The 13,803-nt window shown below is 44.0% G+C and overlaps 1 protein-coding gene across 1 annotated transcript in view; it reads right to left on the reverse strand.

Moving 5' to 3' along the window:
• afg1lb (AFG1 like ATPase b) overlaps positions 1 to 13,231 on the reverse strand; it is a 26,826-nt gene extending 13,595 nt beyond the window's left edge. The window contains exons 1-6 of the mRNA XM_030770842.1: positions 13,123 to 13,231; positions 12,036 to 12,391; positions 9,689 to 9,740; positions 9,368 to 9,469; positions 8,911 to 9,038; positions 3,626 to 3,725 (exon numbers count right to left, since the gene is read on the reverse strand). Of these exons, the coding sequence (XP_030626702.1) occupies positions 3,626 to 3,725; positions 8,911 to 9,038; positions 9,368 to 9,469; positions 9,689 to 9,740; positions 12,036 to 12,391; positions 13,123 to 13,231 (847 nt within the window). The remainder of the gene's footprint in view (positions 1 to 3,625; positions 3,726 to 8,910; positions 9,039 to 9,367; positions 9,470 to 9,688; positions 9,741 to 12,035; positions 12,392 to 13,122) is intronic.
• Positions 13,232 to 13,803: the final 572 nt, after the last annotated feature.

The raw sequence follows: 13,803 nt of genomic DNA on the forward strand, positions 1-13,803 counted from the left end.
GAAAGAGTTACTGATAGTGACTGAAAGCATCACACTACTGAGAGAGTGTTTCCTTCATCAGTGCCAAGGCTCATTATTAAACTTCCATGTTTTAAGACACACCTGTCGCTTTAACGGGACTGGTCCGATCTCACAAACACGCTGCACATTTCATGTCCCATCAGGTGCATTTTCACGGACGTAGAACACGGCTATTCTGATTCTCTCACGCTGAACACCCTGAATGCGTTTGAAAGTCTCTGTTTGAGGTTGAAAAATCGCTGTCAAAGGAAAAAAAAAAAAAAACCTCTGTAAAAGCAGTAAGACAGTAACCAATCAGGCTGTACCTAATGCCCAGCACTGGGGGTCTGGGTTGTCTGTATCTGGTTGAGTTTGGCTTGGAAGGCATTTTCCGACACACCTGCAATTTGACCATCCAATGATTGTCAGCAAAGTACATCATTGATCTCAGGTGTCAAATGTCAGAGCAGGAGACACAAGAAAACATAGCCAGTGATGCAGACAAGGCCCCCTGTCCCTGAACACTGTTTTGTTTTGGGGTTTTTTTTCACATTTCCCTCACTTCTTCCCTTTCAAACCAGGATGGAAAATGCACTTCAAAGTACAGAGTATAACGACTAATACTCTAACGTGACTCTTTTACTCTGCATCCTCTCTGAACCCTTTTCTGCGTTAAGTCACTTAACTGCAGGGAGAGACTTTTCAGGATCACCTGAACCCAGATACAGGAGCAGGAAGAAATCAGACAGAACAGAGACTCAGCTGAGCAGTGTGGACTGGACTGTGATGGTTAAACGACGAAGCGAGATCAGTTCTCACCTGCAGTAAACAGACAGCCGAAACCATCCCAAGGGAAAATTTTGTAACACAGACATGAAAGGTCAGGTTTCATATCTCTTACACTGTTTTACCAGGGCCTTGAGCAGTCATTTCAGGGCAGCGTCTTCTCTATAACCCACTGATTCACGGTGACTCCACACTTGTGGATTTAAGCGAACAAACACCGTGGAGACGATACGAGCGCTTCCAGAGAACAGCCATGGTCTTCAGTACAGACCCGAAAGTTCCACAAGAACTAAAAACACTGCTGAATGACTCAGGATACGCCAGAACAGAACACAACAGAACAGACCCCTGAGTTGCACTGGATGGGTCGCATGTGTTGAAGAAAGAAACACCTAAGAAACGTCGTGTGAGCGCTTTATGGAGACTTGACTGTTGTGGTCTCCCTCATCCAAACGGCTGGTTAAGATTAGTGGGAGGGAGAGCAGAGTGACAGGGAAAGAGAATACTGAAGGGAGAATAAAACTGGTGCCAGAGATCCAGATACAGCCCAATACATCTTTACTCCTGTCCTGTGTCCTTGTTTTCTCCAAGTGGTTCTGAATAGGGGTAAGGCGAGTTTCAGTTTAAACGCCTTAGTTCTTCACCGTAGCACCTCAACATCAATGAAAGAGCAATCACTCTCTCTCTCTCTCTCTCTCTCTCTTCTTTCTTTCATGTGTAGTTGGCCTTCCATTAGTTGCCTAATTAAAATTAAATAAGCTGGCTATTAAGTTTTAGCGAATGCTTTGTTCTCCAAGGCTGGTTAATGTCAGGAAAGTGTCTCTTTATGTATCTGCGGCTTGTCGCCGTATGCGCACACAACACACACACACACACACACACACACACAACACAAGAAAAGCACTTCATACAACAAGACATTAGCACCACTCTGGGAAAGAGCGATGGTGAGCGTCGGAAAGACGTCAGAACGACAGTGTCTTTATCTTCTGCTTTATTGCTCTCTTTCTCTCTCTCTCTCTCTTTCTCGATCGTCCCCTCGCGCTCTTGAGATTAATGTAACATCACAGCAATGACAAAACAGCCAACACTGAATTAACGACACGGAGGTAAAAGAGAGAGAGAGAGAGAGAGAGAGAGAGAGGGACGAGACAGAGGGAAAGATTAAAGAGTAACTGCTCTCGTTTTGAGCGGGTATCAAATAGTATCGAATGCGTTTCATGAGAGAGCGCGAGGAGTCTTTGATGCCGGGGACGGCGGTGGATCGGCGTCGGGGGTTGAATGGTGATAATAGCCATAAAGCGGTGGATGAATTATGAAAAGCAACAGAGACCAACCACGGCACTGGCCGCCACTCTTCAACCTAGCCCCCCCCCACCCCCAGACCCCCCTGCCCCCAACCCACTCCCTCATTCACCTGTCACCTTGAGGAGGTGACACAAAGATGCTAACAAAAAAACAAACAGCCGAGCACATCTGCAGTTCTTTGAGGAGTAAACAGGTCATGGGGTCATTCCATCAAAGGAATGATGAAGATGACGGTCGTCATGTTTCTCACGAGAGGAAACGTTCTGTGGCTCTCAGGATTGGCCGAGAGGAATCACATTTCACCATGACGCCGAGTGACTGGATAGAAGAGTGCGAACAAAGAGCAAAAGTTGGTTTTCGTTCAAGCGGCTTTCTTTCGAGTCATGGCAACACTAGTGAACTTTATGACTTTACAGTCTATTCTCCGAACCAGTGAGAGCGTGGCATGGGGGGGGGGGGGGGGAAGTAAATGGAACACCTAAAGAAAAAAAAGAATAAACTGAAAAGAAAGAAAAGGGAGCAAGACATATGAGAACAAGAAAAACTGGATTAGAATACGAGAAGGACACGAGGTCCACCAACATGTGACTTTGTTCCTTCAACACAATAGAGAGACCTTTGGGCTATTGTGTGGAAGTTAAGCGTGAACAATATGAAATCAAAAACTAGCTTGACTGTGCATGGCATAGGTGATGGCTCAGACTCAAAACAACAAACACACTGGACACAATACCACAATAAAAGTAACCATAGGTAAAACAGTGTTGTGTCTTAGAGGTCAAGAGGAGCTTGAAACTGTCCCAGAATTCTAATTCTGCTATCTCAACATTCTAGCTCTACTCCAACATTCTAATTCTTTTACCTCTGTATTCTAATTCAATCCCAACATTCTAATTCTGCTCTCCCAACAATCTTTTTCCATCCCAACATTCTAATTCTGCTTTCCAATCAACATTTGTTAATTGTGTGTTTGTGCTGAGTTAATTGTCTGTTTCAATCTGATGGACTGACTCACTAATGCAGATTCTGGGAAGATGCCTGAAAAGTTGAAAAGTGTGCATTTGTATGTGTTTGAGTGCACAGCTGTTTAAATGGGAAAACATGGCACCAAAATGCTTAGTCCAGTGCCAAGTTTTTAAATGTTCGTTGCTGGAACATTATCTATTTCACTGCTGCAGTCGTTGTTTTTAAATACTACAGGTCAATTCAGTTAAGTTTGTTCTCCTAACCTGCAACAAATGCCAAATCATATTAATTTATTGTGCATAATCCATCTGATTAGGATTATATCCTTTGCATTATATTCGATATTCAAAGTTTGTATCATGTTTATGATTCATATCAGTCCTAATCTATGTGATAAAACATAGATTAGAACTGTTGGTAATCGATGTGAATCATGATAAAACATAGATTAGAACTGTTGGTAATCGATGTGAATCATCGATTAGAACTGACAAAAAAAAAATCTAACAAAACAAAAAACAACAACAACCAAAAAAAAAAACCAACTCTCTGACAACACTCTCACCTTCTGGTGGCCGGTTGGAAGTGGCAACCACCACCACTCCACACTTAAACAAGCCCTCAAACAGCTGCTTCAGAATGAGGGCATCAGCTATGTCAGTCACCTGAACGAGAGAGAGAGAGAGAGAGAGAGAGAGAGAGAAACATGTTATAAAGGGCTGAAGAGCAACTGAGAAAAGACAGCGAGAGACAGAGCCCCAGTGCGTCAGAGCAGAGCCGTACTCTTTTGGTTACGTGGAGAGAGTTAAACAGCTGAGAGTCTTATGAAACCTGGAGTGACTTAAATAAGACAACGGATGTTCCCTGTAGTTGTTTTCTTCTCTCTCTCTCTCTCCATCCCTCCCTCTCTCTCTCTCTCTCTCTGTCTTTTGAGATGCATATGTTGGAGATGAACAAACTGAAATACTCAAATCCCAATGCCCTGCTTTTGCCTTGAGCTAATTACCACAATTTTCTGTGTGTGTGTGTGTGTCTGTGTGTGTGCGTGCGCGCACATGAATGAATGAATGAATGAATGAACACCAGGTGTTTTTACATTTCAATTCCCTTGCCTTGGCCAAGGTCCACTGACTCGCGTACGCACACACACACACACACACACACACACACACACACACGTACACAAAGCCACTCCACCTGACTGTAAAATGGCCGTGCAGAGGGCCGGCTTTTTGTCAGAGACAAGGACAAGTGGCCAAGGCAGCAAGGCTGAGCTAATCAAGTCAGTGTGGGGAGACAAAGAGCCAGGACATGAAATAAATAAACGAATGAATTCATAAATAAATACAAACAGAGCAATATGAGGCAAAACCAGCGCTACAATGGCAACCAGATGGTCACACACACACACACAAACACACACACTCATTCGCGCGCACACACATATAAACACACACACAGATGCGGTCCCTATTGTCCTCTGAAGGGCCCAGCATTGCTGTCCCTGAATCTGAGCAGCAGTCTGAGGGACGAGTGGTCCTTTCATTATTATTACTATCATTATTATTATCATTTAAACGTTGCCTTTTTCACAGGAGCGAGCTGTCGACTCAGACACATCTGCACATACAGGAGGGACGCCAACCCCATCCAAACAAAAGGAGCCTTTTAGTCAGTAATGCGCAAGAGAACCCCCCCCCCCCCCCCCACCACCACCACCACCATCACTACTGTTTATCCTTTTTCTCTCTCCTTTCATTTCTCTCTCTCTCTTTTTCTGTCTGTTTTCTGTTTCTTTTCCCACATGTCCGCTACTGCTTTTGTGATATGTTAACAATAAGAAAGACTGGTGATGGGTATAGGAAGGGTGTGTGGCTGATAGGTCGTGACGTGGATCACGTTGCCTGTCGGAGTGAGGCCGCTTTACCGTTAGCAGGTAAAGCCAAGCGCCGTCTTGTGCCGCTCGTGTGGTCTGACGGCTGTTTGACACTGTCGCCCATCTTGCAATGAGAGGTGAAGTGGTAGGCGGAGGGGGGGGGGGGTTGTTTTGTTGGAGGAAGGCGCCCCCCCCCCCTTTCCCCTCTTGTCTGCAGTTCATGGATGGGTACGCTTGTGATATTTGTACCCCCACCATATGTTGTTTTTCATTTATTAAAGTGTCCTCTTTTTTTTGCATACTAAACCTTCGCCCCCACCCTCCATCTAAAACCATTTGCATATGTGTTGTGGTTTGCGTTTGTTTGAGCGTATGAGTGTGGGGGAGTCAGGGGGGGTCGGGGGGGTGGGGGGGGTGTAAGATGCTGGAGCCTGAATTAGATCTTATTTCCTTAAACCACCTTTTTTATTATTTCCCCTAATTTCAAAGGAGTCATTTAATTGTGACCCTTTTATCCAACCTGTGGTTGTTTTTTTGTTTGTCGTGCACTCACTCCGTCTCACACACACACACACACACACAAACACGGGTTATTGATTGTCAAATTGGAAACATGAAGCACTTTTTTTTTTTTTTTTGTGGCACTTCTGCATTTTCGCAGGGTATGGTGAAAACAACAGCGCAGATATTTAAATAAGCATCCAATTACGACAGCAAAAGAGTCACTTTTGTGTGGTGCACACGGGTGCCAAATTACGCTCTTTTGATCCTAAACCTTTACTTACACAACTCCTCCGAACGAGTGATTTCATCCGAAACAATGCCTCAAGCGTTTTCTACTCCCTCTTCCTCTCTCTCTCTTCTGCTCCATATATCTCTTGGTCTTTTTTCTCAATGCCTCGCATTCATTAAAGGAGCAGAGGGGACAAAGGGGGAAGGCTACAAATTACTGATAATGACGACGGACTAATGAAGAGAATGGAGAAATTTCATTAGCATTTAAGAGGCAGCGATGCATGCGACCCGCCGCAGTCTCTCTCCATTACCCCTCACTTAAGGAAGGACGAGGGGCCGGCTGAAACCCGATGCCTCATTTGCATACTTAAGTGGCAGTGGCTCCTGATTGGTAAGGGCCCCGTCAGCTCCTCATTTATGCATCGCAAACAACACGCGATTGAGCGTTCCGCATCGCCGCTAGCAACAGTCGACGGAGCCGAGCCGAGCGGAGCGCCGGAGCTTAACAGGCTGGCGGGCAATAACGCAGAACGACCCCCGAGACACACACACACACACACACACACACACAAGGGTCATACAGAAAGAGAATATCAGGTTTGGAGTAAGCGGTTCAATTTTAAAAGATGCAAACATCATGCAGAGAAAAAAAAGGCTCTTGATCCTGCCAGATGCACAGAGTACCACACACAGAGAGATGATGATGACAGAGAGGAGTGTGTGTGTGTGTGTGTTTGTGCGCGTGTGTGTATGAGGAGGGCTGTGATTATAAGAAATTAAGCACGAGCTAGCTCTGTGTACAAAAATAAAAGAGCTAATTACTCCAGCCCATGTCAGCTGTAAAGCCTGAAGTGTGTCTTTTCTGACAAAAGGCCTTAGGTAAAAAAAAAAAGAAAAAAAAAAGTCAGGTCACTTCAGTCACAGATGGACACACTGATGGACGGATGGACAGACTGATGGACGGGTGGACACACTGAGGGACGGATGGTCACACTGATGGACGGATGGACACACTGATGGACGGATGGACACACTGACGGACGGATGGACACACTGAGGGACGGATGGACAGACTGACGGACGGATGGACACTCTGAGGGACGGATGGACACACTGAGGGACGGATGGACACTCTGAGGGACGGATGGACACACTGACGGATGGATGGACACTCTGAGGGACGGATGGACACACTGATGGACGGATGGACACACTGAGGGACAGATGGTCACACTGATGGACGGATGGACAGACTGACGGACGGATGGACACACTGAGGGACGGATGGACAGCCTGATGGACGGACAGACTGATGGGACAAAAGGACGGGCGGTGGACTGCTGTGTCAAGTGAACGGACTGAGCTGGGAAACGTAACTGAACACACTCATGATTGTGTTCCTCTGTGTGTGTGTGTGTGTGTGTGTGTGTGTGTAGCTAATGTGGCAGCGCCCAGAGTCGGACGTGAGAAGCACTGACTGCATCTGTCTCTCCCACTGAAGTTTCTTCTTCCACTGCACCAAGTCACGTCCCGTGATGCTCTTTGGGTCTCGCTAGCGCTAACATACAGATCACAAGGACTTGACCAGCACTCTCCACATTAGAACTATCCCACTCTCTCTTACTAGCATTGCGTAGTCAGGGTTTTTTTCCCCCCTGGATGGCATCGTGTCTGTGTGTGTATACTAGTGATGTGTATTTATTTTATTAATGCATAAGAACAGAAGGGGAGGGCGGAGACAAGGGACTAAGACTAAAACTAGTTTGCATCAAGTTATTGACAACCGTTAGACAGTTACTGAATTCAAACATCATGTTATAAATCCACATAAAAGCAATTGTGAGCACTTATGTGTCCGATGGGAAAACAGTTGACCAATATGCCTTGTGCAATTTTATCAAACTGGTAAACTAAGCTGTTTTCTCAACCTCGCTTACGACTCGTGCTGGCCAAAGGTGTTGTATGACTCGGATCATTATTACTTTAGACAATGGATGTCCTGCCCCTTAACCCAATGCATGCAGGGCTTGCTGGGGCACTCTTACAGGTTTTGGACGACATACAATAACACTGTGCACGGTAATTTCCTTGATCAAAATACTTCCACGCGTCACTAATGTTTGGAAGACATCTGCTTAGATTTTTTTTATGTGATTTTTGCCTGCCCTCTCGCTCATTCAGAACAGTCTCGAAACCTTAAACGCAAAGTTCTGATAGTCAAAGCCAAAATTTCACTAACTCGGTTTCACTTAACACAAACGTCAAATTCCGTGACATGCGATGACCACTTGACAAAGTTAGGGGCCATACGTTACTCCCTCTAAACGGAAACGGACCGCTCTACATCTTTAGGCCAGACCTCATTTTTTCTGTTGTGTCCCTCTGCAATTTAGTATTTGCCTGATTAGAAAGTTAAAGATGGTAACTGAAGTATATGTTGAATTAAATTCAGGCATATAACCACATGTCAGTCGTAGAACTTCTTGCATTTGGTACAGCATTATATTCACAGTCGAGCATCATCTTCCAGGGCTCCTTCGCATCTGTAGTTTAAGTATGTGTACGTGTGTCTGCATCCCACTAGGTGGCTCTACTGAGCAGAGTGTATGAACTCGATGTCACGTACAGTCATCAGTAATGCACACCTTCTCTGTCTGCCCAGCACCCGCTCTGATGCATCATAGCCTTTTCCAGTCACAGGACGACACACACACACACACACAGCCCATTGTACTACAATGTCTTTAAGAGCTACTGTTTGACTGAGTCTACACCCTAACACAGAAAACACATACTGTAGCAACAGACATTTCTTAGAACATGAGAACACTTACGCATCTGGCAACCTGATAAAAGTCAGGCTTTTCCGATAGGAATAGTCTTTATCTTTCCTCCTAAAGGTGGTCATGACTTTTAACATCGCCCTGCTGGGTGCTCATCTTCTCCGGCGAAACATACGGACGAGAGATTTGCTCACAGACTCTCTCCTAACTGTGGCTGTCGATAAGTAAAGATGAGGCTGAGTACATTTGTGTTTAGATTCTGATTCTGCCGAAGCTATTTCTGTGCCAGCTACCTGAGAACAATTAGATTTTTTTTTTAATTTCTTGTTTAAACACCTGTTGAACTCTTGGCCTCAAGGAAAAAAAAAGAAAAAAAAAAAAAGAAAGGCAAAAATATGTTCCATCACAAACGACTCCTCCCACCCCCACCCCCACCCCCACCCCCTCCCTCCTCACCTGAAACTCATCAAAGCATAAGAGGCATGTTTCCTCGCCAATTTCCATGGCAACAGGCAAGATGGGGTCATATATTGTCATTTTGCCTATCCTTCGTTTGGGCAAGCTCTGCTTCAGTCTGTGGATCCCTTCAGTCAAAAAATAATAACAAAAAAACAAATAAATAAATAAATAAAAACAACACTCGCATCACACACACACACGAACAGAATTTGAGTTAATTTTGAAATGTACTGTTACTCGGTAGGCTTTGAAAAATAATGGCAAACTATTAGTTTAGAAAGAAAACAAAAATAAATTTTACTAAGGATTTTTTTTTTTAAAAATGAGAATGTCTGATAACCATAACTCTATGATTACAGTAACGTGGTCATTAGTAGTAGTAATAGTAATAGTAGTAGTAGTAGTCTATAAAAACATGGAAGCAGATGCACTGAGTGGAGGGGGAGACACAGACGTTGGTGTACGTCCAACATGAAGCCGTTGAAATGGACCCTCTTTTTTCTGCTGTTCGCCACATGTGAGTAAAACATGTCCATGAGCATGGTCTTCCCAGTGCCTGATTAAAAAAGAGAAACAAAGAGAAAGGTTACGGACGAGGTAAGTGATTCAGTGTAGTGTTCCTTGGCTGACTCATAACTTTCACAATACAGTTTTTACATTAGACGGAATTTTAAATTCCTCAGAGGAGTAAGAGTACCCAGAATGAATAGTGCAGCAGATTAATTGAGGATTTGTAGTGTTTTTTTTGTCATCATGTGTGGTACTGTAAACTCACCAACATCACCGTGGATGTAGAACCCACGGGGGGGTGGCGGCTTTGGCGGGGTCTGCAGTACGACAGAAAATAAATCTTATTTTTCAAGACCAACAAAAGAACAATGTTGTTTCAGTGAGTCACCTCCCTCTTTCGTCCGTACAAGTTACTCGACATACGGAATGAATCGGTTTCCGTTGGAAAAATTGTGCAAAAGGCATAAACTCATCTTGGTTACTTCTGAATAACACATATTGCAGGAGAATGCTCAAATTTAATTCTCAAGTGACGAAATGTCTGCTTCATTTTGTAACGGTTTAGATAAAGAACTTGCATTATCTAATCCAACGGGTTGATTCACTGTTCGTTAAAACAGTATGTAAACGTGTCACAGAATTTGGTAATTGTGGACAGTTGGTCCTTAATCGAATGGTTTGAAATGCATTTGAGCTTTAATCCAGGGAGTATATAGAGGGCCTGTATGAACTGCCCTACATGGGTTACATACTCAAAGAGATAAAGACAAAGGCTTATTCAGGAGAAAGGGCAACATCTCTTCCGTTCCTTCCCACCAATCCTACTCTCTCTCTCTCTCTCTCTCTCTCTCTCTCTCTCTGTCTCTCATAAACACAACATTACTCACTCTCTCTCTCACTCTCTCTGTCTCGTTCTCCCTCTCTGTCTCTCACACACAACATTAGTCACACACTCACTCTTCCTCTCCCTTTCCCTCTCTCTCTCCCTCTCCCTCTCTCTCCCTTTCTCTCTCTCTCTCTCTCTCTCTCTCTCTCTCTCTCTCTCTCTCTCCAGTCGAGTGAGATGCCAACTGAGCAGTGAGGCGAGTTGCACCGGCATGACAGCATGTGACTTCTCGTTGACTTCCAGAACTCTCCGTGGCTCGTTATTGTGCTGGATGGCAGCGCTGTAGTCATGGTAGAGTGGTCAAACACAGAGAGCAGACTGAGAAAGCCAGGCCATGGGGGCAGTCAGGGACAGGCCATCGCTGTGGAATCACCGCTAGCCCTTTCATAGCGGCCTGTCAGAGACCAGGGGAAAAGTTCACAAGCATCCGCCTCCATCAAAAGTCGTTTTGTTTTCAACCGTCCTGCTCTGAAATACTCGAGTGAGGTGTCAGCCGAAAAAAACAATGACATGCGTTTGTCGTGGAGACTCCGCTTGAAACGGGCGTCTTTAACTCAACCCCAAAGTCATCCCTCTTACCCCCCCACCATGAACTTGTGAAGTGGTGAGTCTTAGAACAATCACACACCATCGCCAAACCTAGGTATTCTGAGGAGGTCTTTACACGCCATCAAAATTTAACGTACTGGCATCAAGGCAAACAAACAGCGTCAGTGTATCGGCAGTGTACGCCGCTCTCCACAGACAAGGACAAAGGGGAAAAGCTTCAGTGGAACAGCCTGCCATGTGACTTGACTGTAGTGTGTGTATGTCTCCCCGAATTAAAACTTAGACAAAAAAATGTCCCAGACAATAGTGAACCCCATTACTGCAGGAAAGGGAGGGCATAGGGGCACCCTACAGTCAGAGAGAGAGAGAGAGAGAGAGAGAGAGAGAGAAAGAGGAGGAGGAGGGGGGCTGTGTACCCTGGGTGACCTTGCCAAAACTCAACTCATCTGACCTATAAAAAAAAGAAAAAGAACAGAACAAAAAAACAAAAAAAACAAACAAACAATCCCGTTACCCACCCACCATTCTCCCCAACCGGCAAAACAAAGACCCATTGAAACCCCTGAAGCTTGGCTCAAAGCGGCTGATCACCTCCGTAGATCTTAAGGGAAATATCACTCTCTAACTTCAACCATGTCACTCTAACCACTCATCTCTCCATAAGCCCCAGTCAGGGAGACAATGAAGAGTCGCGTGGCTGTTTTACAATGCCCACAGTACAGTGTAGAGGCTTTTGACTTGTTTACATATTGAATTCAATACCATTAAAACATAAGCGCCAATCTCTTCCATAACATCTCGGCATCAAGCAAAAATAACAAATTTATGTCAAACGTGCATTACCCTTTACAAAGTTCAGAGGGACCCAGATAAATCATTGCTTGTTGTTTGTGAAGTTAAGACCCAAAGGGGCGGTCGTCAGGCCATTTAAAATATTCAGCACTCCATTTAGAGCAGAGCGCTGGTTCACATCAGCTGTGCAGAGAAGAATGCCCCGATCCATGACATGGTCGAGATGCAGGAAATTAAAAAAACTCTCAGGATTCATTTCAGTAAAGTCTGTCAAAGCTTACAAGTCACAATCTCTCTTTACCACTCACTATGACACTCTCAAAACAACAGCAGCAACAACAACAACAAAAGAGGTCACACTTGTCTGTGAAGTATAAAATCATACCTGTTGTTGTGTGTCAGCATCACTGGCCTTGTCCTTCAGTTCAGGATTAGTCTTATGTTGTTTCGATTTACCGCCCTTAAACCGCCCCCCAGTTTTAACTCTCTCCCCCCGTTCGAGGTCTTCTGACGTCTTTGCGTCTGGGTCCTTGACTCTCACCTTTGACTGTGGCAAAGTGATGGGGATATTGGTATATCCTGTCATGACTGTCTGTAAACGCTCTAACTGACACAGAGCCGCTCTTTGCTGGATGTCCTGATTCAGGGTGCCGGACCGGACCAGGCTGTCATAGTGGTCAAGCAGTCCACTGCGTGGAGAGGTGCCTAAGGAAGCAGTGTGTCTTGTGGTGGTTGAGCAGCCTGGAAGAAAGATGGTCATTCTGGTTAACAGGACAGAGCTAATGAAAATATGATTCAGAGAGAATGTGATTTAGATTAAGGCTAAACTCCTTCATTTGCACTTTGCAGAACTTTGGTGATGTGGTGGAGACAAGAGTATAGACTTAGAGAGAGTTATAGATGTAAGGACTGTGTGTTATTTATTTATTTAGCCTACTTAGTTACTTACATAGATTTCTAAAAAAAAAAAAAATCTAAAAATTACAACAAGGTCATTTCAGAGTAAATGACTAATTGACACGTGCAGGTCAAAGTGCATTTAACTGCCAAAAATACTTTTGTTATGCTTATGTTCATTCGTGCTGGACAAGGTTAAGCGTATTGAAATGTTTATAAAAAGTTTTACTACACATATGTGCACATTTTTACCTCCTGTTTTATAAAGTCAACGACTTCATCCAAGAAGCACCAACCAACAGAATAACAAGTTCAGCAGACAAGCTGACAACAATCGTGCTCAGTATTTAATAATAACATTCACATGAAACGAACATTTAATTGTGAGTTAGATGACGCCCTGTGATGTAACTTAGGGTAGTGAGTAACCTGTCCTGCTGTTACGCAAAGCATTTCATATTAGCTAGCTCTGTGAATACCATAGCCAATTCTAGTCGCCTAGATTATATCATTCTCCTGTAACCTCGGTCATTCGAATAACAACGTGTATAAACAAAGAAAACGTGCTTGCTCACCCCTTGTAACTCTAGAAGCGGCACACCAAATCGTTTTTGCCGAAATTGTTTCTTTTAAAATAAACCGAATGAGGCATCTCGTTGTCAGAGGCGACGCAAGTGCCGCCATCTTGCTTCAAATGCCTCAAAACTTTATTGAAGTACGTATACTTTACAAGCAATGGCAGCAATGAACTCTATCGGGTAACTGTTATTTGATTGCTTTAATTGTGTCTCCTCGACATGAAACGTCCACATACCTAAGAACAGCCCTCTGTTAGGTGCAGCAAATAAAAATAACATTAATAGTGATATTACACATGCTGTTTTGATATTCCTCTCTATGAAGAATGCTACAAGTGGATATTACTTTCATTTATGAGCTAATAACAATGAAAGGGAAGCTTTGGTAAGTCAGAAAAAAGTAATAATATGAAAAGTAATGACATGACATTTACCTTTTGCAGATGCCCTTTATTATTCGTTGTGATTCTCAATTCTAAATCAGAGCCTGGATAATATTTAACACCTTGTTTATAGAGTGCATTTGACATCATAATGTCGCAATACTTTCAATAACGTTTATGTACGACCAAATACCGATGTCTACTAGATTGGTTAGTTAGCCAATCGCAGTAGACTACGTTGAGTCATCGATGAAAAAAACACATATGCGGCGCCAAATGTCAGCTGCGCCTCAGC

This window comes from Chanos chanos, chromosome 4, assembly GCF_902362185.1.
Source record: "Chanos chanos chromosome 4, fChaCha1.1, whole genome shotgun sequence".
Classification (NCBI taxonomy): domain Eukaryota; kingdom Metazoa; phylum Chordata; class Actinopteri; order Gonorynchiformes; family Chanidae; genus Chanos; species Chanos chanos.